This window comes from Sorghum bicolor, chromosome 2 (assembly GCF_000003195.3).
Source record: "Sorghum bicolor cultivar BTx623 chromosome 2, Sorghum_bicolor_NCBIv3, whole genome shotgun sequence".
Taxonomy (NCBI): domain Eukaryota; kingdom Viridiplantae; phylum Streptophyta; class Magnoliopsida; order Poales; family Poaceae; genus Sorghum; species Sorghum bicolor.
In genome coordinates this window covers 60,076,376-60,097,609 of record NC_012871.2, presented here as the reverse complement: position 1 = coordinate 60,097,609, position 21,234 = coordinate 60,076,376, and the positions used below count along the sequence as shown (strand labels likewise).

The 21,234-nt window shown below is 41.0% G+C and overlaps 2 protein-coding genes and 1 long non-coding RNA gene across 4 annotated transcripts; 2 read left to right on the top strand and 1 right to left on the bottom strand.

Annotated features, from left to right (window-relative positions):
• On the top strand, positions 684 to 7,743 carry LOC8060288 (glutamate receptor 2.5). Its single transcript, XM_021453546.1, has 7 exons — positions 684 to 1,534; positions 2,619 to 2,829; positions 3,022 to 3,115; positions 3,329 to 4,738; positions 4,943 to 5,258; positions 6,107 to 6,513; positions 6,863 to 7,743. Exons 1-7 carry the CDS (start codon positions 1,228 to 1,230, stop codon positions 7,421 to 7,423), a joined length of 3,306 nt encoding a protein of 1,101 aa, XP_021309221.1. The 5' UTR covers positions 684 to 1,227; the 3' UTR covers positions 7,424 to 7,743.
• On the bottom strand, positions 9,811 to 18,582 carry LOC110432246. Of its 2 annotated transcripts, XR_002449657.1 has the most exons (5): positions 18,310 to 18,582; positions 17,402 to 17,630; positions 10,620 to 10,932; positions 10,407 to 10,514; positions 9,811 to 10,324 (listed from the first exon to the last, which is right to left on the bottom strand). It is a non-coding gene; the product is annotated as an uncharacterized LOC110432246 (long non-coding RNA). The 2 variants fall into 2 exon arrangements; XR_002449656.1 differs by having other exon boundaries at positions 10,407 to 10,932.
• Positions 10,790 to 18,291, top strand: LOC8056005 (glutamate receptor 2.8). The gene is made up of 5 exons (XM_021452259.1): positions 10,790 to 10,944; positions 11,318 to 12,642; positions 13,069 to 13,372; positions 13,659 to 14,065; positions 17,395 to 18,291. The coding sequence occupies exons 1-5, from the start codon at positions 10,821 to 10,823 to the stop codon at positions 17,947 to 17,949; spliced, it is 2,715 nt and encodes a 904-aa protein (XP_021307934.1). The 5' UTR covers positions 10,790 to 10,820; the 3' UTR covers positions 17,950 to 18,291.

Below are 21,234 nucleotides of genomic sequence, written 5' to 3'. Positions count from 1 at the left end.
GTATCCTACTCATATCCTACTCATTACAAAGGTAACAATAAGACTTCTGGGCTTGGCACTTTGAGAAAGCGTGGTGTGTCTTCTAGGTCCGTTCGGCATATAAAATGCTTGCACATCGTGAACATCTAGCCGGATTAGCGAGGGCCTCGATCGGACAGGCAAGCAGTTCAGAAAGAGAGTAGTCTACATTGTGAGGAGTTGAAGTCCCTTCCAAAGTGCGAGTGTTACTGTTACACTTTGGACGATTTGGTATGTAAGACGGAAAGCTATTCACAAGGATATATAAATATCTACCAAAGCCTGCTTTTGACACACAGTTTTGTTACTAGTTTTGTGGCTGATCTTCAATCGGTGGAACCACAAGCCTGTAGTCCAGAGAAGCTCCACTTGGTGGATTCCTCCTCCATCGAGGCTGATGAAGATCAACGTTGATGTTGTTGCCTTAGTTAAGAGCTCAGGAAGTGTCGCTGCTGCAGCTGTTGCGCGAGATTTCACTGGACGTCTCTTTGGGGCCTCAGTAGTGGTGATGGAAGGCGGCTTGGAGCCAGAAACAATGGAGGTGATAGCATGAAAGGAGGGCTTGACTCTTGCTAGCGATTTGTTACTGCAGGTGACAACGTAGGAGTCGTTGCAAGCATTCATGAAGGAAGTATATGAGTCTTATGGGCATGTTGTCCATGAAGGGAGAGAGTCAAATGTGGATGCTCATAATCTAGGAGTTGTATCGTCTATGCTGATTTAGGGAGAGACATGAATGTCAACAAAAAGGATAGCGCCGTCATCTACGATGACGGAGCGGGCATAGGAGCGACCGAGCGCCTCAGCCCCCTCATGCTACTACCTCGACCCACACGACATCTCTCAAAGTCTCAATCAAGCAAATGACTGCATGCACCATAGAACCGGTGTATCTATTCCCCTCGTGCGAAAAGACAGAGCGAGCATAGTACGGCACCATTCGCAAGTTAAAGTCGCAGGTCCATGCCTAACTAATGACGTCCTAATTCGTAGCAAAGCGAAGAGACTTGTGACTTTCAGTTCATTTCGGCGCCATGGTTGCATCCATGGTCGTCGTTCCGAGCTCATCGCCATCGTACGCCGTCCTGTTCATCGGCCGACCATGCACCAAGTCAACCGCGTGCGCTAGTATATATGAATGCACCAAGCTAGCTATATATAGGGAGCACCGTGTCAATCCCAATTAATTCTTCCCAATAAGGAAGAGGAATGGTGGACTGCAAGAACATCGTCGTCTCCGTCATCGTGCTTCTCTCTTCTTGGCTACTCTTCGTCGGCCATGATCATCCTAGACTGCTGGGGCGGGCGCAGAGGCCGCTGACCGCGCCTGCGGCTGCAGCTTCGAGCGTCCTCCATGTCGGGGCGCTGCTCGACCTCGGGTCAACCGGCGGGAGGGAGTCACGGGCGTCCATCTCGCTCGCGCTCGACGACTTCTACGCCTCGCGGCAGCCGGACACCACCGTGGAGTTGCACGTCGCCGACTGCAAGGACGACGAGATCACCGCTGCTTCGGCTGGTATCCTATATACTTGAACGTTTTTATTATTTATCTCGTGCTGTTAATTTCCTTTTGCTAGCGATAACCACGGGATCCAGACATCCATAATCGTTGCCAGCTGCCAGAGTGTACTCCCTCCGCGCCTATTTAAAGTGTCCCATGAATATCATGCCAATCGAATTTTCTCAGGTTTAACTAAATTCATAAAAAATATTAGAAACATTTATATCTTTGAATAAATTTATTATAAAAATAGATTCAATAATCTATCTAATGATAACTATAAATATTAATATTTTTTTATATTTAGTTGACTTTAAGTACATTTGACTTCTTGACAAACAAGAATGACCGATAAAAAAGGTTATAGATAGTTTTTTCTCTGTTCCAAAATAAGCGTCTCTATAATATTTGACTATCTGTGTCAATCAAACTTTTATAAGCTTGACTAGGTTTTTTAAAATATTAGTAACATTTGTATCTCAAAATAACTTTATAAAAATAAATTCAAATATCTATTTAATGATACTTATAATGTACTGTAAATATAAATATATATATTTACATATTTTGGTTAAAGTTTTGACTCTTTGAGAAGCGAAAACGACACTTATTTTAGGACGAAGCGAGTAGTGTGTTATCACAAGCTATTATGTTATAGACCCCTATTAAAGTATAGCTTCTCAAATGAGCCATCATTTGAAAAAATAATTTTAAAAACTATTAAGTTCATCTAATTTACTTTAAAAATAAACTATTTGGCCATGATTTTTTTTTAAAAAAAATTGATCTTGCCGTCTTTGTGTGACTCTAATTCCTTAACGTCGTTGGGCCTTCTCTTTGGGAAAAAAATATGATCAAATCCAGACAAATGCTCAAGAGGCCAAATGCTATGGGCCTTATTATCTGATCTAAACAGAGCCCAATGCCGGTTTGAGTCGCCCGCCCGTACACGCCCGGTTCGCAGGCGGGGACTGCGGACTGCGGAGGGGCGGAGCCGCGGAGAGCGGCCAGCGCCGGTGAGGCAAAACCACCGGCAGCAAAGCCGCCGAGACGTGGTGTCTGCCCATGGGTGCCGCCGTGGGTGGGTTCAACCCTGCAGACCCGTGCTCCAGCGGATTTTGGGCTTGCCAAGTAGAGGACGCGGTTGCTGGCGGAACGGCGGGGAACGAAACCCCGCCGCTGGCCGAGCGACAGAGCGGCCGCTGGCGCGCGGCCGCTAGATGGGAAGCTGGCTCACCCATCACTCCTGGTGCAAAGCCGTGGCTGTACCGGCGAATCCGTGGCGACTATCAATGTTCAGTACCAGCGAGGTGAGTGCGTTGGGGATTGTCCCAAAATATTAATGGTTGCAAGTGTGTTGCAGTTGCAGGTTATTCATATATCATAATGCCTGATGATATGAAATTGAAATTCTTGCTAGTCGATAGCCCCTTCAATCCACACCAAAAATGGTACGCATTAACTGCCTTAACTTTGGGTTGGGAATGGTGCTAGTCTGCTAGACAGTGCAGCCATGAGCTTGTTTTTATTGGCGTCATGGAATGTCTGGCAGCTTTCAAGATGTGCGCTAACAGCAACCAAGAGGAGCTCGCAAAGGCACTCCTGGAGAAAAAAAGAAAAGAAAAATATAACCAGGGAAGAGTTATTGGAATCCACTGGAGGAGCTTTCATTGGTTACTATGGCTAAGGCTTAAGAGTTTAAGCAGGCCAGGCCATTACAATAAGCTTAGCTTAGCTTTGAACACCTTCGATCTTGTGATAATCCGATAGGATTGAACTACCACAGCATGCGTGCCATGCTCAATGTAGTTACTTACTACACTAGTGTTGGACAATGGCAAATCCATGCTTATAACTCCCTTTTCCTATGTTGCAGCAATAGACCTGCTGAAAGACTTCAAAGTGCAAGCCATCATTGGGCCAAAGACATCAATGCAGGCGAGGTTCATTATTGGCATCGGCAACATGACAAATGTCCCCATATTGTCTTATTCGGCCACCAGTCCTTACTTGTCAGCTAAGCAGTCCAAGTACTTTATTCGGACTGCCCTGGATGATGCCTCCCAGGTCCCTGCAATAGCTTCTCTGATTGAATACTTCAGTTGGCGCCAAGCCGTACTTATCTATGATGATTCTGAATTTGGTAGAGGCATTATACCATATCTTGTGGATGCTCTCCAAGACATTGACACACACATCCCATACCGAAGCATCATACCTTCTGTTCCTACTGATGACCAGATAAACGTGGAGCTTAACAAGCTGAAGACTATGCAAACTCGAGTCTTTGTCGTGCATATGTCATCCGATGTTGCAGCACGCTTCTTTGTCCTTGCACATGATGCTGAGATGCTGGTTGATGGTTATGCCTGGATTGTGACCGACAGTGTAGGCAACATGTTTAGCACCCTTGATGGGAACACAATCCATTCAATGCAGGGTGTTCTTGGTGTGAGGCCTTACATTCCACGATTGGATAAGCTGCTCAACTTCCGCGCTCGATTTCTTTCACGGTACAAACAACAGAACCCAGGTGCACCTGAACCAGCAAATCCAAATGTTTTCCACCTGTGGGCATATGACACAGCGTGGGCCATTGCAATAGCCCTAACAAAGGTTGGACCCCTTACACTGGGCTTCAAATCGCCATCATCACAGAACAGTAATGACCTCAATGATCTGCGCGTGCTTGGTGTGTCACAAGATGGGCCAAGACTTGTTGATGCCATCCAGGCCACCAAGTTCCAAGGCATATCAGGTGAATTTATTCTAGTTAATGGCCAGAGGCAGGCATCAGTATTTGAGATATTTAATGTGATTGGTAATTCATATCAAAGTGCTGGGTTCTGGACACCCAAGTTTGGCCTAAGCAAGAAACTTGTTACCTCTTCTGGTCCAAGTGACACCGTTGGATTGAATACACTTATTTGGCCTGGTGGGTCGGCACAGGCTCCTAGGGGTTGGGAGTGGCCAGTGGCTGGAAAGAAGTTGAAGATTGCTGTGCCAGTAAAACCTGCTCCTAACGCATTTGTGAATGTTAAGAAGAATCCAGCTACTGGAAAATTCGATGTGACCGGATACTGTATAGATGTCTTTGAAGCTGTCATGCAGGAGATGCCGTATGCTGTCCCCTACGAGTATGTTCCTGTTGTGGACCCTAACATGGCCACCAACTCGACCATATCGTACACTGAGATATGTCACCAGGTTTCCTTGAAGGTAAGCTTGAAAATATTTCACATGCCATATGCCGCACTTGTGCTATTGACTTGATCTGATCTGTAAGATTCAGTATGAACCAGAGAAATAGTAATAGGATAAAAAAGTTGGACAAGGAAGAAAACAGACGAGCAATAGTAACTCCAACATATTAACTCAGACAAGTATGTGATCTAATTACTCTTACTCATTTGTGTTGAACAGAAATATGATGCAATGGTTGGGGACACCACAATAATCATAAATCGCTCCTTGTACGTGGACTTTACATTACCTTACACAGAATCTGGAGTGCAGATGGTTGTTCCCATGAAGAAGAACTGGAGCACGAGCTTGTGGGTTTTTCTTAAGCCTATCGAACCAATTCTATGGGCAGCCTTCTTGTCTGTTTTTGTATTCACGAGTTTTGTCATATGGCTTGTTGAGCACAAGGAAAGCAGGGATTTTGGTGGCAGCGCTTGGAAGCAGCTTGTCAACATTGCTTATTTCAGCTTTCAAGCACTTCTTGCTGTTCCAAAGGGTGAGCTACAAAAGCTTCTCACTATCTCACTTGCCAACTTTTACTATCCGTTTTGCTCTTACCTTCTTACACTAAACAAACCTTAGCTATAGAAAGCATCTGCCTATTTTGTTTGTATGTATAATTTGCAAAGTTTTTCAACCTTTTTGCACTTAGCTTCTTACACTAAACAACCTTCACTGTCGATGTAGAAAAATACAATTGTTGTTTTTGCAACTTTAGATATTGGTATCAAAATTTAGTTAAACCAAAATTGGCAACTTTGACCATACATTGTCTTCTCTTAACTTGCAGATTTTTACCATCATTTTGCGCTTACCTTCTTACACAACCAACCTTCACTACAAAAAGCATCTGCCTATTTTTTTTTTATGGTAACTTGCAGCTTTTTACTACCTTTTTTTACTTAGCTTCTTACACTAAATAACCTTTACATAGATGTTGAAATGCAATTAATGAACTATGGAACTATCTATAAAAGGATCATTGGAATCATACAGTGCTGGCTAGTTTAAAACACAAATATTAGCATAACAGTTTCTGTATATATTATGAGGACTAATGTATAGTTTTATACAATTGTTGTTTTTGCATTAGACATTGATACCAAAATTAACTTAAATAAAAAATTGGCACCTTTCGATCGTTTGTGTTGCTAACATTTTAGTGAGGCTCTTATTCTCCTTTCATTGCCTTCAAAGTTTATTTTGTTTCCAAATATGCCAAATTCTTTGGGAACCAGTTTGATGACCAATTTTTTTTTGGTAATACAGAATTTTTTGGTAGGCATTTTGCTTGCTAACAAAATGTACATAACCCTGATAAGTTTGTGCTATATATTCTTGCAGACCCAAAACTGAAGAAATGGTTATCAAAATTTGCACTAATAAACTTGGTGTTACTAGTTTGGTTGTTGGAGAAACTCTATAGTGCAAGCTTGACCTCCATGATGACTGTACATCAACTCCAGCCAACGGTTGATGACTTGAATCAACTTATTAGTAATGGGGATTATATTGGTTACCAGGGTGGGTCTTTTGTTAAGGATTTCCTGAAGAGCCAAAAAGTAGAGGAGCACAAAATTAGGAAGTACAGCTCCACAGATCAGTATGCTGAGGCACTGATGAAAGGGAGCTGGAATGGCGGTGTTGCAGCAGTATTCGATGAGATACCGTACCTCAAATTGTTTATGTCGAAGCACTGCAGGAACCACAGTATTGTTGGTCGTGTTCACAAGACTGGTGGATTTGGCTTTGTGAGTGTTTCATTTTTTTTTTGTCCATTTCATCCATTTGCTTCCTGACTACTTCCTCAGGCCATAGATGTATGTCATTTTGGAAATAGAAACTTAAACCTAATGCCACTGTTTAATCAGGAACTCTTGTAGCTTTGATGACGTGGTTAAACTTTTGAAACTGTCACTATCCAAAAGGGCATGCGATTTGTGACTGGTTGGGAGTATATATAAATTGTTGGCTTTGGGTAGTAGTTAGGCAGGTGGACTTATGACTTGTCACTAACATTTCAATTTTCCTGTGCATCAAGTTTGCATGGTTTACGTTTCAAAATTATTCATCTTATTCTGGTTGCTTTGCAACTGACAGGTTTTCCCCAAGGGCTCTCCACTCGTCGCCGATGTGTCAAGGGCCATACTGACAGTGACAGAAGGAGACAAGTTTGCGGGCATTGAGCAGAGATGGTTTGGATACGAGGTGACCTGCAACAACCAGGCAAATGCCATTGAGTCAGGCTCTGTTATTACCTTGAGCAGTTTAAGAGGAGTGTTCTTCATAACCATTGGTCTTTGGGCTGTTGTGGGGGTAATCTGTGCAGTCATATGGTTCCGACCAAGGCAAGAAGAAGAGCCAGTCCAGGAAGCAGTTGCTGAACTTGCTGTTGAGCATGTCCGTGGCAACAGAGATGAGAGTATTATTTGGCGCATTGGCAGAGACAGTCATCTGCTCATTCAGTTGCGTGGTAATCCACCACGGCCTGCTGATACAGGAGCTAAAGAAGTGGCTCAGCCAGAAGCTGGTCTTGATGGTGTAGAGCCACCGCCGGATACTATAAATTTGGAAGGACCGGATGAGCAGGTGCGCTTGGTGGAGCACCCATTGCTAACGGCTGCAGCAGAAAACGACAAGCGTAATGAACAACGAAACTGAAGCTGTACAGTATAATTTTCTGCCAAAATGAAAACGAGCACGTATAGTTTCTATTCTCTTGTATGCCTCATCGCAGTGCGGTCTCTGAACTAGGTGTGGACAATGCAAACAAGGGTCTACACTGTGCACATGCCAACCTTGATTTACCTATGTTCTCAGTCACCCATGGGCCATGACAATGGAGAATAGTTGGGAATTAGTACTCCTTATTTTTAAAATTATAAGACGCTTTGATTTTTTTTAAATATACTACAAAAGCTATGTATCTTGGAAAATCTTAAATGTCTTATAAATTAATTTATAATGAAGGGTGTAACTTCTTTTTTTTTAAAAAAAGTTAAGTTTCATTGCTTATAGGCATATTCTAGAAATGAGGCAAAACATTCCCCAATCAAAGTTCTGGAGTGCCCTTTGATATCTTGTTTATTTACTCTTGCGAGCTTTATACCTATCAAGTATTATAGGAGTACTGTGTGGACAAATATATGTATAAAGCAAATGAAGGAACGAAAAAGAAATATAAATATCAAATTTCCCCTAATGCTCTCATCTCCCTCCAAGCCGTGCAGTGTTTACATCTATGATCACATACTCCACTTTCATCCTGTCATGTGAATGTTAAAATTTGAGCATGTGCACAGGTTCAAATGAATGTGTTCATAGAAGTAAGGTATGTGCGCACGTTCATATGGGTGAATGTGCATATATGTATGAGTGACTATGTCTATACTTTGAAAGTGCACTAGTGGTTTTCAAACTTGTTCGACTATGTCATTCTAGTTCCTAAACTCATAAATCAACCATTCAAGTCCTTAAACTTGTCCATCTATGTCATCCCTGTCCTTAAATTCTCAAATCGCTTGTTGATGTCCTCAAACTTATTCTGTTGTATTATCTAGGTCCCTAAACTTGCAGCGCACCCGTTTAGCTACTCAAATTTATTCAGTTGTGTCATCTCGGTCCCTAAGTACTATAAACTTGTAAATTTAATTTATATTTATAGAACTGCCTAAAAATTATAAATCTAATTTTGTTAGACTCCTGGTAACTTGTACTTTAAATTAGATTAAAAGAAATCACCATGTACTTTTTATTTTACTCATATAGTTCAATAAGTGAATATGCACGTACATTTTTAAGATTTATGAAAATATATGTGCTTGTAACTACAAGGTTAAAAAGAGAAAGCATATGGTGATTTCTTTTATTACAATTTAAAGTACATGCTAGCAGGAGTCTAACAAAATTAGATTTATAATTTTTGGACAGTTCAATAAATACATATTGAATTTACAAGTTTACAATATTTACAACGTTTAGTGACCGAGATGAAACAACTAAATAAGTTTGAGGACCTAAGCAGGTGCTCTGCAAGTTTAGAGAATGAGATAACATAGATGAACAAGTTTGAGAACTTGAATGGTCGATTTGAGAGTTTAAGGACCAGGATAACACAACTGAATAAGTTCGAGGACCACTAGTGCACTTATAAAAAAATATTGAAAGAGATGTATCCCGTAAATAGATTTTTGAGCCATGTGGTGTCTGCTTCTGGGCCCATGACCATGAGGCCATGAAGGGACAAGGGAGAGATGCATTGAGGTAGAGATGGAGTTCAGGAAGGACTCGCTGAACGTAACTTTGGTATTGGGCATGCCCATGGGCCATGGCAGCACAGCTGAGACCTGAGAACGTTCAGCCACTACCTCCTCAATCCGGAAGGATGGCATCGGAGAGCCACCACCGGCGCCACAACAAGTATAGCTTACGTTGCTCCCCGTCGAAGTAAAAAAACAGGAGCACTGTGCGCCGATGAGCATAACGAAATTGAAGCTGCACATATTCATTTGGCCAAATGAAAATATCACTACTTGTGTCATCATGCAAGTAAAAAAAAAAACTTGACCTACGGAGGTTATGGTCACCCCTAATTATTTTGTTAAGAAGACCTTCTCACACAGACTAAAAAAATCCCTAGCGGAATTTTGTGAGAATTAGGCCGGGCCTTAGACTTATGTTTTGGTTGTGGGATGGACAACGGGATTTCTTTTTCCTGCCCTAGCCTGAAATTTGCTTTCATGGACAGCCAAAACTCATGACCTTGGGTGCTACTGAGTTTACAGTCATGTGAAATGTAGTAATTTGATCATTTCATTTAATTTGTTTAGTTCTTTTTTTTGCATGGATTTAATTTGTTTAGAAGGCACATGCCAAATTGCTGTAATACTCTGAAATGTTTGCAAAAAGAAGTGCTGGCACTATTATCTCGCTATATTTATAAAAAAATTCACAAATAATCAGATCGCTCAGAGTAGGCCGCAAGGATGCCTTTCTCCGTGTAAGTTGAATTTCCAACAATAGCAGCAACCTTTGAATACGCATGCATGTAGATGAAAAGTCAAATGGACTATGGATCACCGTTGCCATTCTGAATATTTTTCTCCAACAATTTCAGTTGCTACAGTCAGAAAATCTAATTTCCGCAACTACCAGATGCATAAATTAATGAAAAAAAAACTGTGTTATGCAGCACATATTTCAAAAGTCAACAATCAGCGAGCAGATTCTCTTAACGCAGAGCATGATACTTTAATTCCCTCGAGGTCACTCGTCAGTTCGTACGTACCCTCACAAGAAAGCTAAGCCCACTGACTTGACTGCTCATTGTCAACACTGTTTTGATTGCTTCTGGACGGCGATCTCATGCTTCGACTCGCAGGACTGCCAGCAGTGAGTTCCTTTTGACCTTTCTCGTCGCAATTATATTATCACTTCAGGGCCAAAGATCGATTGGCTTGACCAGGGAACCTGTCCATACCATCCTCGGTTGTTACCAGGAATTTCCCAGAATCTCTGCGCAGCTATCAACTTCCCCATGCAGGTATTCAGACCGGTTGAATTCTAAATTATAAATAGAATGTTAACTCTTTCACAAGGAAAAAGAAGAAATGATGGAAGGACAAAATTTTAATTCAGAGCTTACAGCTGTCCAGATCATTCTTGGTTTATTCGCCAGGAATTTCCTTGAATCTCCACTGCCACCGGCTTCAGCATGCAGGCACTCAGATACATCATATTTAAAGGATAGCACCTTTCACAAGAAAAAGAGATGGAAGAGTTTTAAATTTTAGTTCATAGCTTACAGAACTGAAATATAACTGGACCAAGTCAAAGCACACAAAAAAAAAATCCAGACCTATAAGATTTTCCATACAAGACTGCATTGGCACACTCACATTCTCTAAAACTTACACAACTCAAGGGGATGGAGTTAGCAGCTAGAACCACCTTCTCTGTGGTGTTCGTTATCCTCAGTTTTGCTCACAGAGTTCCCATAAGTGGAGCAGCAACACTCAATGTTGGAGTGATCCTCAACTTGCAGTCATTGGTGGGTAAGATGGCACATACAAGTATTTTGATGGCCATGGAAGATTTCTACGCAGTTCATAGGGACTATAAGACAAAGCTGGTTCTTCACATCAGAGATTCCAATGCAGGCAATGTCCAAGCTGCATCAGAAGGTAACTTTTGGGTTATATGTAACTGTCAATAAATTTTACTGGATGCAACTTTACGAAACAAAAAAACATAGATTGTATTTGGGTTTGTGTATCACAAAGAGGTTAATCCATTTTAGTCCATAGTAAACACATCGAAGGAGCAGGTTCGTATTTTAACAACAAACTATCTATTATGTGTTCTATGTAAGCAGTTGGCTAGTTTGCACCTCCGATATCTGAAAACCTGAATCCACTTATCCACCACTATCCCAAGAAATGTCTAGATAGCATATGTCATTGCATCATCTCTACTTGATATCTATATTCTTAACCACAGTAGAATCTTCATAGATGTTCTTAAAATTATTCTTTCCTAATTCAATTACATACACAGCTGTTGACCTGCTGAAGAATTACAATGTCAGAGCCATAATTGGACCACAAAAGTCTTCAGAGGCAACTTTTGTGTCTGATCTTGGGAACAAGAGCCAAGTACCAGTTATCTCCTTCACTGCAACTAGTCCCACTCTTACATCTGGCTCCATGCCTTACTTTTTGCGTGCAACACCAAGTGATGCAGCTCAAGTGAACTGTATTGCTGCTCTAATTAAGGGATATGGATGGAGAGAAGTGGTACCAATCTATGAAGACACAGACTATGGTAGGGGTATCATACCATACTTGGTTGATTCCCTCCAAGAATTTGGAGCTTCTGTGCCCTATCGTAGTGTGATCCCTGTATCAGCAAGCAGTGACCAAGTTGAGCGAGAACTCTACAAGCTAATGACAATGCCAACAAGAGTCTACATTGTGCACATGTCATCCTCGATTGCCTCTACTCTCTTCACAAAGGCCAACGAGTTAGGAATGATGAGTGAAATGTATGCATGGATTTTAACAGATGGGATTGCGAATATCGTTAACTCACTCAATCCTCCAATTCTTGATTCAATGAATGGTGCATTGGGTGTCAAATTCTATGTGCCTAAATCAAAGGAACTTGATGACTTCACTGCAAGATGGGATAAGAGATTCAAACAGGACTACCCAAATGATCCGTCAGCTCAGTTAGGCACCTTTGGACTCTGGGGTTACGATACTATTTGGGCATTGGCACAAGCAGCAGAAAAGGTTAACATGGTCAATGCCATATTTCAGAAGCAGCAGGACAAGAAGCCCTCGACATGTTTTGAAACTCTGGGAATCTCAACTATTGGTCCGAAACTCATAGATGCAATCTTACAGAATAAGTTCAGAGGCCTAAGTGGTGACTTTGACCTTAAAAACAAGCAGCTGCAACCTTCCACATTCCAGATAATTAATGTTGTTGGAGGAGGTTCACAAGGGATAGGCTTTTGGACAGCAAAGCATGGAATTATCAGGACACTGGATCAAAATGCATCAAAAACAACAAATGCAAACTCTATGCTTGAACTTAATCCAGTGATTTGGCCAGGAAAAGTATATGTTGTGCCTAAAGGATGGCAGATTCCTACTAATGGAAAGAAGCTCCGAGTAGGTGTACGGACAAGCGGATATCCTGAATTTATGAAGGTGGAAAGGGATCCCATCACAAATGCAACAACTGCTACCGGATATGCCATTGATGTATTTGAAGAGGTGCTGAGGGGACTACCATATGCAATACATTATGAATATGTAGCATTTGATCATGAAGGGGCGAGCTATAATGATTTTGTCTACCAAGTTCATCTTAGGGTAAGAAATTGATATTCCTATTTTGCTAGTAAGATCAAGGTGATTGGGTTATTCTCTCTGGAGTTCTTTTTTCCAAAAAAGTTTTTAAGAATTTAACAATCACAAGTGAACTGGTGCTAAAATCAGATATGCAGGTAGACAATTAATAGGGTGTGTGAAAAGTTAAAACTAAAGCATTAATTCATTGTTTTATTAGTACTAAAACCATATTTAGTCAGCATTATTAGTTATACGAATCCTCTAGTTAAGGCATAACTCACTGGATATTTACTCAAAGCATATTAACAATATGATTCCTTTTCAGTTTGTAAAAGAATGGCACATTGTAAGGTGCACAGAGATTAAGGAGTTACATACTCATCATTCAATAATTCAAGTAAAATAAACAATATTGTATTTATATAACACCAAATACCATGTTTGCAGGTATATGATGTGGCAATCGGAGATATAACCATCAGGTACAATAGAACTTCATATGTTGATTTTACCCTACCTTACACCGAGTCTGGAGTAGCAATGATTGTTCCAGTGAAGGATGACACAAATAAGAACACATGGGTTTTCTTAAAGCCATTAACTACTGATTTGTGGTTTGGAAGCATCGCATTCTTCATTTACACAGGGATTGTCATCTGGTTATTGGAGCGACGAATCAATAATGCTGAACTGGCTGGTTCATTTTTTCGCCAGCTTGGGATAGCAATATATTTCTCCTTTTTTGCAGATAGTGAGTGATGATATCTGAATTTCTTCTTTCAGTTTGACATACTGCATTGTACACATCTAATAAATAATTGTAAAAAATAGACATATGTCTGACTTTTAAACTTACTAAAGTTAGGATGAGCAGGAAGTGGAAAATAAGTAACATATTCTCCAATATTATCACATAATCATTTTTCATAAATGTTTGAAAATACATTATTTAGAAAGTACAAGAAGGATATTTTCATAATAAGAACCATTCATATTTATTTGAAGTTTCTTATTGGCGGTTTCCCATCATTTTGCAGGGGAGAGGGTGGACAGTATTTTATCTAGATTGGTTGTCATTGTATGGGTCTTTGTACTAGTTGTGATTACGTCAAGTTATACGGCCAATCTATCATCGATTCTCACTGTGCAACAGCTTCAGCCCACAGTAACTGATGTTCATGAACTCATTAGAAAAGGTGAATATGTAGGGTATCATAGTGGATCTTATGTGGGGAATCTATTAGAAGAACTTGGCTTTGACAGAAGAAAGATCAGAGCATACAAAACTTTAGAAGATTTTGCTGATGCACTCTCTAAAGGGGGCAAAAATGGTGGTATTGCTGCAGTCATACATGAAGTTCCATACATCAAGATATTTCTTGCAAAGCATTGCAAAGGTTACACCATGGTTGGACCAATTTATAAATCTGAAGGCTTTGGCTTTGTAAGTTAATTACACCAGATATATTTATATCTATTAGAAGGATTTGGCTTTGTAAGTTAATTACACCAGATATCTTATCTTATACTCTTATAAAGCAAAACCCCACTACCTATTTCTCTCAACATGCAAGCTATCCAACTAGGTAATCCACTATCACACCCCACTACGTATTTCTTTAACATGCAAGCTATCCAACTAGGCAATCCATTGTCACACACAATTAAAATCCACTAGCTCATGCAATTGTAATGTCCACATCAGCAATTTACCTATTTCTCTAAACATACAAGCTGTTCAACTAGGCAACACACATTCTAACTTATTTATATTTCTTCTTCATACCCGCGGCAACACGCGAGAATCCTCCTAGTATTTATAAATCTGAAGGCTTTGGCTTTGTAAGTTAATTTCTACCTTCTCGTGATCAAGAAAGAAATGGAGAACTCCTAAAAAAATACTTATTAAAAAGAAAGGACATTTGGAAATAGGGATATAAATTAATGCACTTGCTAAGAGCCTAAGACCCAAGATAATAACAAACAGGTCTACTAAAAAAGGCCAGCATAGATAGATCTTATGCACGATCAATTATCACAAAAGGACTATGTGACTACTGTAAGTCATACAATCACTTGTAAGGAACTTTTTGTTAGTATAGGAAAAAATATGGTAACAGACACCATTGGAAAATGTTGCGAGTTAATGCACTGATGACTGGCAGCTATTTGCTATTATCTTTCTTGCTATTGCAAACTCAATAGTGGCATGCAAACCTATGTATAACGTAGTATGAGCGTGTTATGCACGAGGTGGATATTTTGGATAGGTAACTAGGCCTTATGCTTTGCCAAGAGCTTGAGAGATTGAGGGAGACTAGAATTGTTTCTTCATAATTGATTGCTTGATTATATCAATAGAGTCTATAGATATTTATGTCCCTTCTACTTCACCTCTTTTGCTAAATAACCTATTTGGGACTAATATGAACTGCAAATACAAAGATAATTAAACTTATAAAGATATCTGGGCCGAACTATCAGCCCGTCGGCCCAGGCAGCCTGTTGGCTGCCCATGACATCTCCCCTGCCCTTGGAGACCCAGCTCGTCCTCGAGCTGGATAGTTGCCGCAGACCTATTGGACGCAACCGAGGGTTAAGCCTTTTACATCTCGGCTTACCTTTGTTATTTAAAACAAAAATATGAAATAAAGGTGGACTACAACTATGTTGTCCGGGATCCCATGGAAAAGACCCAACAGCTAGCGTCGCATGGACTGAAAAGAGGAGGATGTAGCAGCCAATGAGTCCGCTGGGCGCCTGAACAGATGAGATGGCCACTGCAATTCGTGGCACAGGTTGAACTGTCGGGGGTGCTGGTCGCTGCGTTCCCATGGTTGTTGCCGGAAGACACGAAACCTGGAACGCCACAGGAAGAACAGACGAGCTCGAGTAGTCAAACCATCCGGCTGTGATTTGCCAGTGCGCCGGAATGAGGAACATGCGTCTCATCCGCACCATGCGACGGACAAGAAATCCTCGCACTGCTGCTTGTAGGCGCACCGCTGCTTGCTCCTTCAATGCTTTTGTTACATGAAAAGCCTGCGCTCGGCGGCGTGCCAAGAGTCCCCGTGCTGCTGCCTGGAGGCGTACAGCCGCCCGACGTTCATGTTCCTCCTTGTCCTTCGCCTGGAGATGCGCCCTGAGGCGATCCAGCTGTGTGGACACATCAGCAAGGATGCGTAGGGTGAGGGATACCTGATGGAGCAGGTTGGGGCATGGGGGCGATTTGAAGCGCAGGTGCAGGAGCTCGGTGAAGCGACGCCACGCCGGGGTGCCTTCAGCGTGCTGGACTTGTAGGAACCAAACCCGGGCGTCATCTTCCAAATTACGGAAAACCAGCCATACCTTTTCTTCCTCCATGATGCGCTCTCGGCGGAAGTAGGAGTCGCACTGGTTGACGAAGGCCACATGATCAGATTTCCCCGCAAATTTAGGGAAATCCGTCGAGGCAAAGCGTGGCAGCGGCGGTGTGTTGTGGCGGATCTGGATCGATAAGTGCGGCGGCGGCGGCTGTGGTGATGAGGGTGCGGCGGCGGCTGGTGGCGTTGCTGTGGCGGCGCGGCACGATGGATGAGGTAGGCGACGCGGCGATCTGGATCGGTATCTGTTTTTTTTGGAAACGGCTGATGGAGGATCAGAAGTGCTGGAGGATTTGGTTGATGGAGGATCGGAGGTGCTGGGGGATCCGGCTGATGGAGGAGGATCGCTGGACTCTATCTGATACCAGATGTTATGCACGAGGTGGATATTTTGGATAGATAACTAGGCCTTATGCTTTGCCAAGAGCTTGAGAGATTGAGGGGGTATTTTGAGATAACTAGGCCTTATGCTTTGCCAAGAGCTTGAGAGATTGAGGGAGACTAGAATTGTTTCTTCATAATTGATTGCTTGATTATATCGATAGAGTCTATAGATATTTATGTCCCTTCTACTTCACCTCTTTTGCTAAATAACCTATTTGGGACTAATATAAACTGCAAATACAAAGACAATTAAACTTATAAAGATATCTGGGCCGAACTATCAGCCCGTCGGCCCAGGCAGCCTGTTGGCTGCCCATGACAGAGCGCCAATGGAAATCGTGCAAAGGTATTTTGGTTGGGATGGGGTTGGGGACCTTGTGTTTGTAATCGTTCTCTCTCTTTAGTGAAATGGTACTCAACTCTCTTGCACATTAAGAAAAATAACTAAAATTAAATTTGTTCAAGAAAACATCGATAAAAAAGAAATGTAATCCTAATAGGGATGAAAACAATTGGAAACAATATTGCAAAATAGAAAACAGAAACAGCTGGGTCAGGATTTTTCCCATGTTTGTGCAATGAACAGTTAAGTGCCAGTTGCAAGTGAAATTGGTTTAAAGTGACAACTTTATTTTTTTTTTTTACAAAATCGGAATAATGCAGAAAATGATATTGGACAGTACTGGAATTTCTCGCACCTGCTTTCACCCCTAATAATCCTAATAGACCAGGACAAGGAGAAGCAACATCCATTCATATATTTTTAAAAGGAAATATAGAAGATACCATTCACAGATTTCTGTTTATTATAAATCACTCAAATTTGAATATGGAGTTATATTAATGATAAATCTAACCACAAAAATGAATTTGCAGAAGCTGGAAACAACAATGCAATTCATTGACCTTACCCTTTTTTGGATGATTATTGAGGATCTTAGAATGCTAGCCATTATAATTTTTAGTAGAATTGACGCATTACTTAACCAATTTGTATATTACTGAAATTATTTTAATTGTTGACTAGGCATTACCCAAGAGATCTCCTATGGTCAATGACTTCTCCAGGAGAATCCTCAGCATAACAGAAGGAGATGCCATCATTCAGATAGAAAAGAAATGGATCGGAGATCAACATGTCTGTCAAAATGATGGTGCCATCGCCAGCCCCAGCAGTCTAAACTTCAGAAGCTTTTCTGGACTCTTTCTGGTCACAGGTGTTGCTTCAACTTCTGCCCTTCTTATAGCCCTGGTGATGTTCCTCTACAAGAATAAGCACAAGATAAGGAACAGTATAAGTCGAGTCCAGACTAAGGGAGGATATGGATCAGCGCATGCAAACAGTCAGAATCAAGAAAGAGAACTATATTGCAACCAGGCCCAGAGCATGCAGGTGACAGTGTCAAATGATCTAGATGATGATGCATGCCAACAGGAGATAGAAATATCAATCGAAGTCAGTAGTCCTGGTTCTGGATTCCCATCAGGTCCGGGCTTTGCATCTTGCGAAACACCAAGCAACAGTGTTGTGCAATGCAAGTCAGCCTATTCCAGATTTTTCACACCTCATGAGCACATGTGATGTGCGTCCCCTCATTTCAGTCAGTACTCAGTACACCAGCTGATGAGCATTTTCAGTAAACAAAATGCACATGTGAACTAGTGCATCCCTGCATTGCGTTTCAGTCAATGAACCAGCAACCCAACAGTAAGATTATTGCCTGCGAAAACTAGTCAGGTGTCAAATGTACATCAACCAGGCATAACTATAATCCAAGCCCCGCCAGAGTTAGACTACGATGGTTATTCACTTGTTTGTATCGGATTAACTACCCCATTATACTATCAGAGATGTAAGCATAAGAACAACTAGGCATCTACCCTTACGGAAACATGAATCTAGCATGAGTGCGTGCAAATGCGACCGCGAGCTTGTGCTCACCTAACTTCCCATGGGCGCCGACGTGCAGAGCAGGAGCAATCCTCATCGCCTCCAGCCGCATCTGCCTTCCTGGCAGCCGTCGCATGCTGCAGAGTTGCCCTCCGCCCGATAGACAGTAAGACTGCACCGTGGCCTCACCGTCCCTAGCTACCCGTCAGCTGGCTACACAGCACCACCCAAGGGCCAAGGCGGCTTCCTGCTTTGGCGGCGGTGGCCGCCGGTGCCGGCAGTTCCTTTTTCCGGTGGCTAATGTGAACCGGGGTCCGGGGACGGTTAACGCTTACCAGTGTGCAGTGTTTGGCCATCCTAGTAAGATAGTGGGCCGAAAGGAGGGGTGCGTTAGTGGGCTGGACCAAACCAGTTTCGTCTTGTGTTTGGCCAACGTTGACGGATCGTTGATGTAGTATTCATAAGTGCCCGGAAAATATGTTTAAGTGTATCACCTTATTTTTTTATTACATAGTATAACTTGGACACTCGCAACACATCCACACTCACACTATGAGTATACACATGCAAACTCTACTCATATAAGTATCTTTGAAAACTAGGTCGGCAAATCCTCAACATCGACAAAGTCATAATAGACGTCTCACTGTCGACGAAAACATGGCTACCACTAAAAACACAATACCATTAAATCCTCAAAATATTACATCACCTTATACTATTGTTGGAGTATTATTTTGAAATAAAATCAAGAAAGGTTTGCATGATTTTTTTTTAATTATCCGGCGCGAGAGATGCGACCGACCAGTCTAAGCTGTGGAGATTTTGGGAATCACATTGTTATCTTCTTTCCTTGATATATAAATGTGAAAATTTCAGTCCATCATATCTTTATATGTCCACAAGTCTAAAGATTAATTAAATGATGTTCCTCTCGTTCGGATCTAGTTTCCTATTATTTTTATCTTTTTTTTTGTTTATGGCACGAGGACTCCTGGTCCAATTGGGTTAGAGAAAAAAGTTATGGGCTGAATCTAATTCGGAAGCCTAACACGTGGGCTCGATCAAAAATCCAAAACGACCAGAAATTTTGTTTTTGTTTTTTTATTATTAAAGAAGAAGAAGAATAAGGAACTACATATTAGAACTTTGATTTTTATTTTGCCTCCGATTGACGTCTAACTAAATAAAAAAAGCGGAGCAAAATAAAGAACGTAATTCTTATTCTTTTCTATTTGACTATTATAAGAGTTGTATTTAGAATACTTAGGATGTAAGGAATCTATTTATATTAGGACTCGTACTCCATATTGGTTTATACGCAAGTTATTCTAACTCGTATGAGCATAGGTTATATATATAAGTCCAGATAAAAAAAACTCTTCATCGTTCGTTAGTTAGAGAAAGACAGACAAAAAATGGATGGATGAAAAAAAGCCTGAAATTTTGTCTCTTTATTACTAGATAAGAAGGATATATATAATTAGATAATAGAGATATAGATATAGATCTGATAGCTTTTTTTCTTCCGTTGTATCGTACGTATATTTTTACTAGTATTACATAATGGGAAGATTTGCAACCGTTAAAGGTGTTCCCCTGAAATCGACCAAACATGATTGAAAGCACTTTTAAAAACGCATTGTTTTATGACACCGTTTTTATGCCACGTGAATCTACGCATCCAACACCCCGACACCACGTAGCACAGGTCCCATGGAAAAAAAATGAAACCCCAGGCGCACAATCATCTATTGGGCACAAGAAGATAAAAAAGCTTTTTTCTTGTGTCGATTCTTTTGTATCGAAATAAGAATCATTTTTCTTCTTATTTGTTTTGTCAAAGATTACTTGTTGAGTAATCATTCGATTAAGTCTTAAATGAGCCCCTCTAAAGTTTGAGGCAAATGAACACATTTTTGTTCTTCGTCTCTGAGTTATATATCCTCGCGGAACTCTGGTCATTGAATCAAATTAATCTTAATGAATAACTAATGATTTCTCTTCTTTTAACCCTCTTTTTTCCCATTAATAACAGTTATGGTAAAACTTCGTTTAAAACGATGTGGTAGAAAGCAACGTGCGAGTTGAAGGACATGATCGATTGTGGATCTTGCCATCCATCATTTTTCATAGTAATGAAAATGCTCTTGGCTCGACATAGTCTGTTCTATTCGTTCCGAACCGAATTTGCGTTGGGTTATTTGTAAGTAAAGTAAATAGTACACGACCTCGAGAGGACAAAGTATTTTTAGAAGAATTTTTTACATAAGAAGAGCAAGTTTTTTCTTTGATGTTCATCAAAACCAAAACAATTCATTTTTCTTTCCATGAACCACAAATGTGAGCGTATTTGATGTTCTGAAACTTTCCTGTTCTCTTTTTTTTTCAGCCATACTTTTTCTACCATCCAGCAGTGTTTTTCTCTCACAATAAATCAGCCAACAATGATTTCAGCCTTAACTTTTTCACACCTGCCGAAGAAATCTCAGGAGGTGCGGACAAGAGCGAGCCAGAGAGCATACCTGAAAGTGCAGAAACGTAGCCACACAGCACAAACATTAGCACCTAGCTAGCTTCAGACGAGCAGCAGTTGAGGTTTGCAAAATCCAGAGTTTTTTATTTTTGACTAATCCGATGCATCTTGGATCTTGCAGACTTCGATGACCAGCAATCTGATTCTCCAGCAACCAAATGGCATTCGCAACTTGCAAGTCGACGACGAAGGTTTTCTTTTGAACCACATTGACTTCCGCATGCTGTCTTACACAGCAGCATCAGCATGAGCTGTGTATGACAAAGCCAATTCTTCAATCTGCAGAAATCTCAAAGCCTCTTTTGAAAGAACAAGTAAAAAGATCATCGCAGCAAATAAAAGTTAGGTCAGTGACAGTGGACACATTTCTATTTGTGAGGAGAGGCAACTAAGTTCATATACCTTAATTCTCATAAAAAGAAATTAATCTGCCTTATTTC

Excerpts from the sequence above, each read along its gene's own strand:
- LOC8056005 (XM_021452259.1), top strand. The coding sequence starts at position 10,821 with ATGGCACATACAAGTATTTTGATGGCCATGGAAGATTTCTACGCAGTT. Across the intron at positions 12,643-13,068 it reads TCTACCAAGTTCATCTTAGG|GTATATGATGTGGCAATCGG; the intron begins GTAAGAAATTGA and ends CCATGTTTGCAG. Across the intron at positions 14,066-17,394 it reads AATCTGAAGGCTTTGGCTTT|GCATTACCCAAGAGATCTCC; the intron begins GTAAGTTAATTA and ends ATTGTTGACTAG.
- LOC8060288 (XM_021453546.1), top strand. The coding sequence starts at position 1,228 with ATGGTGGACTGCAAGAACATCGTCGTCTCCGTCATCGTGCTTCTCTCT. Across the intron at positions 1,535-2,618 it reads GATCACCGCTGCTTCGGCTG|ACCCGTGCTCCAGCGGATTT; the intron begins GTATCCTATATA and ends TCAACCCTGCAG. Across the intron at positions 3,116-3,328 it reads ACCAAGAGGAGCTCGCAAAG|TTACTTACTACACTAGTGTT; the intron begins GCACTCCTGGAG and ends TGCTCAATGTAG.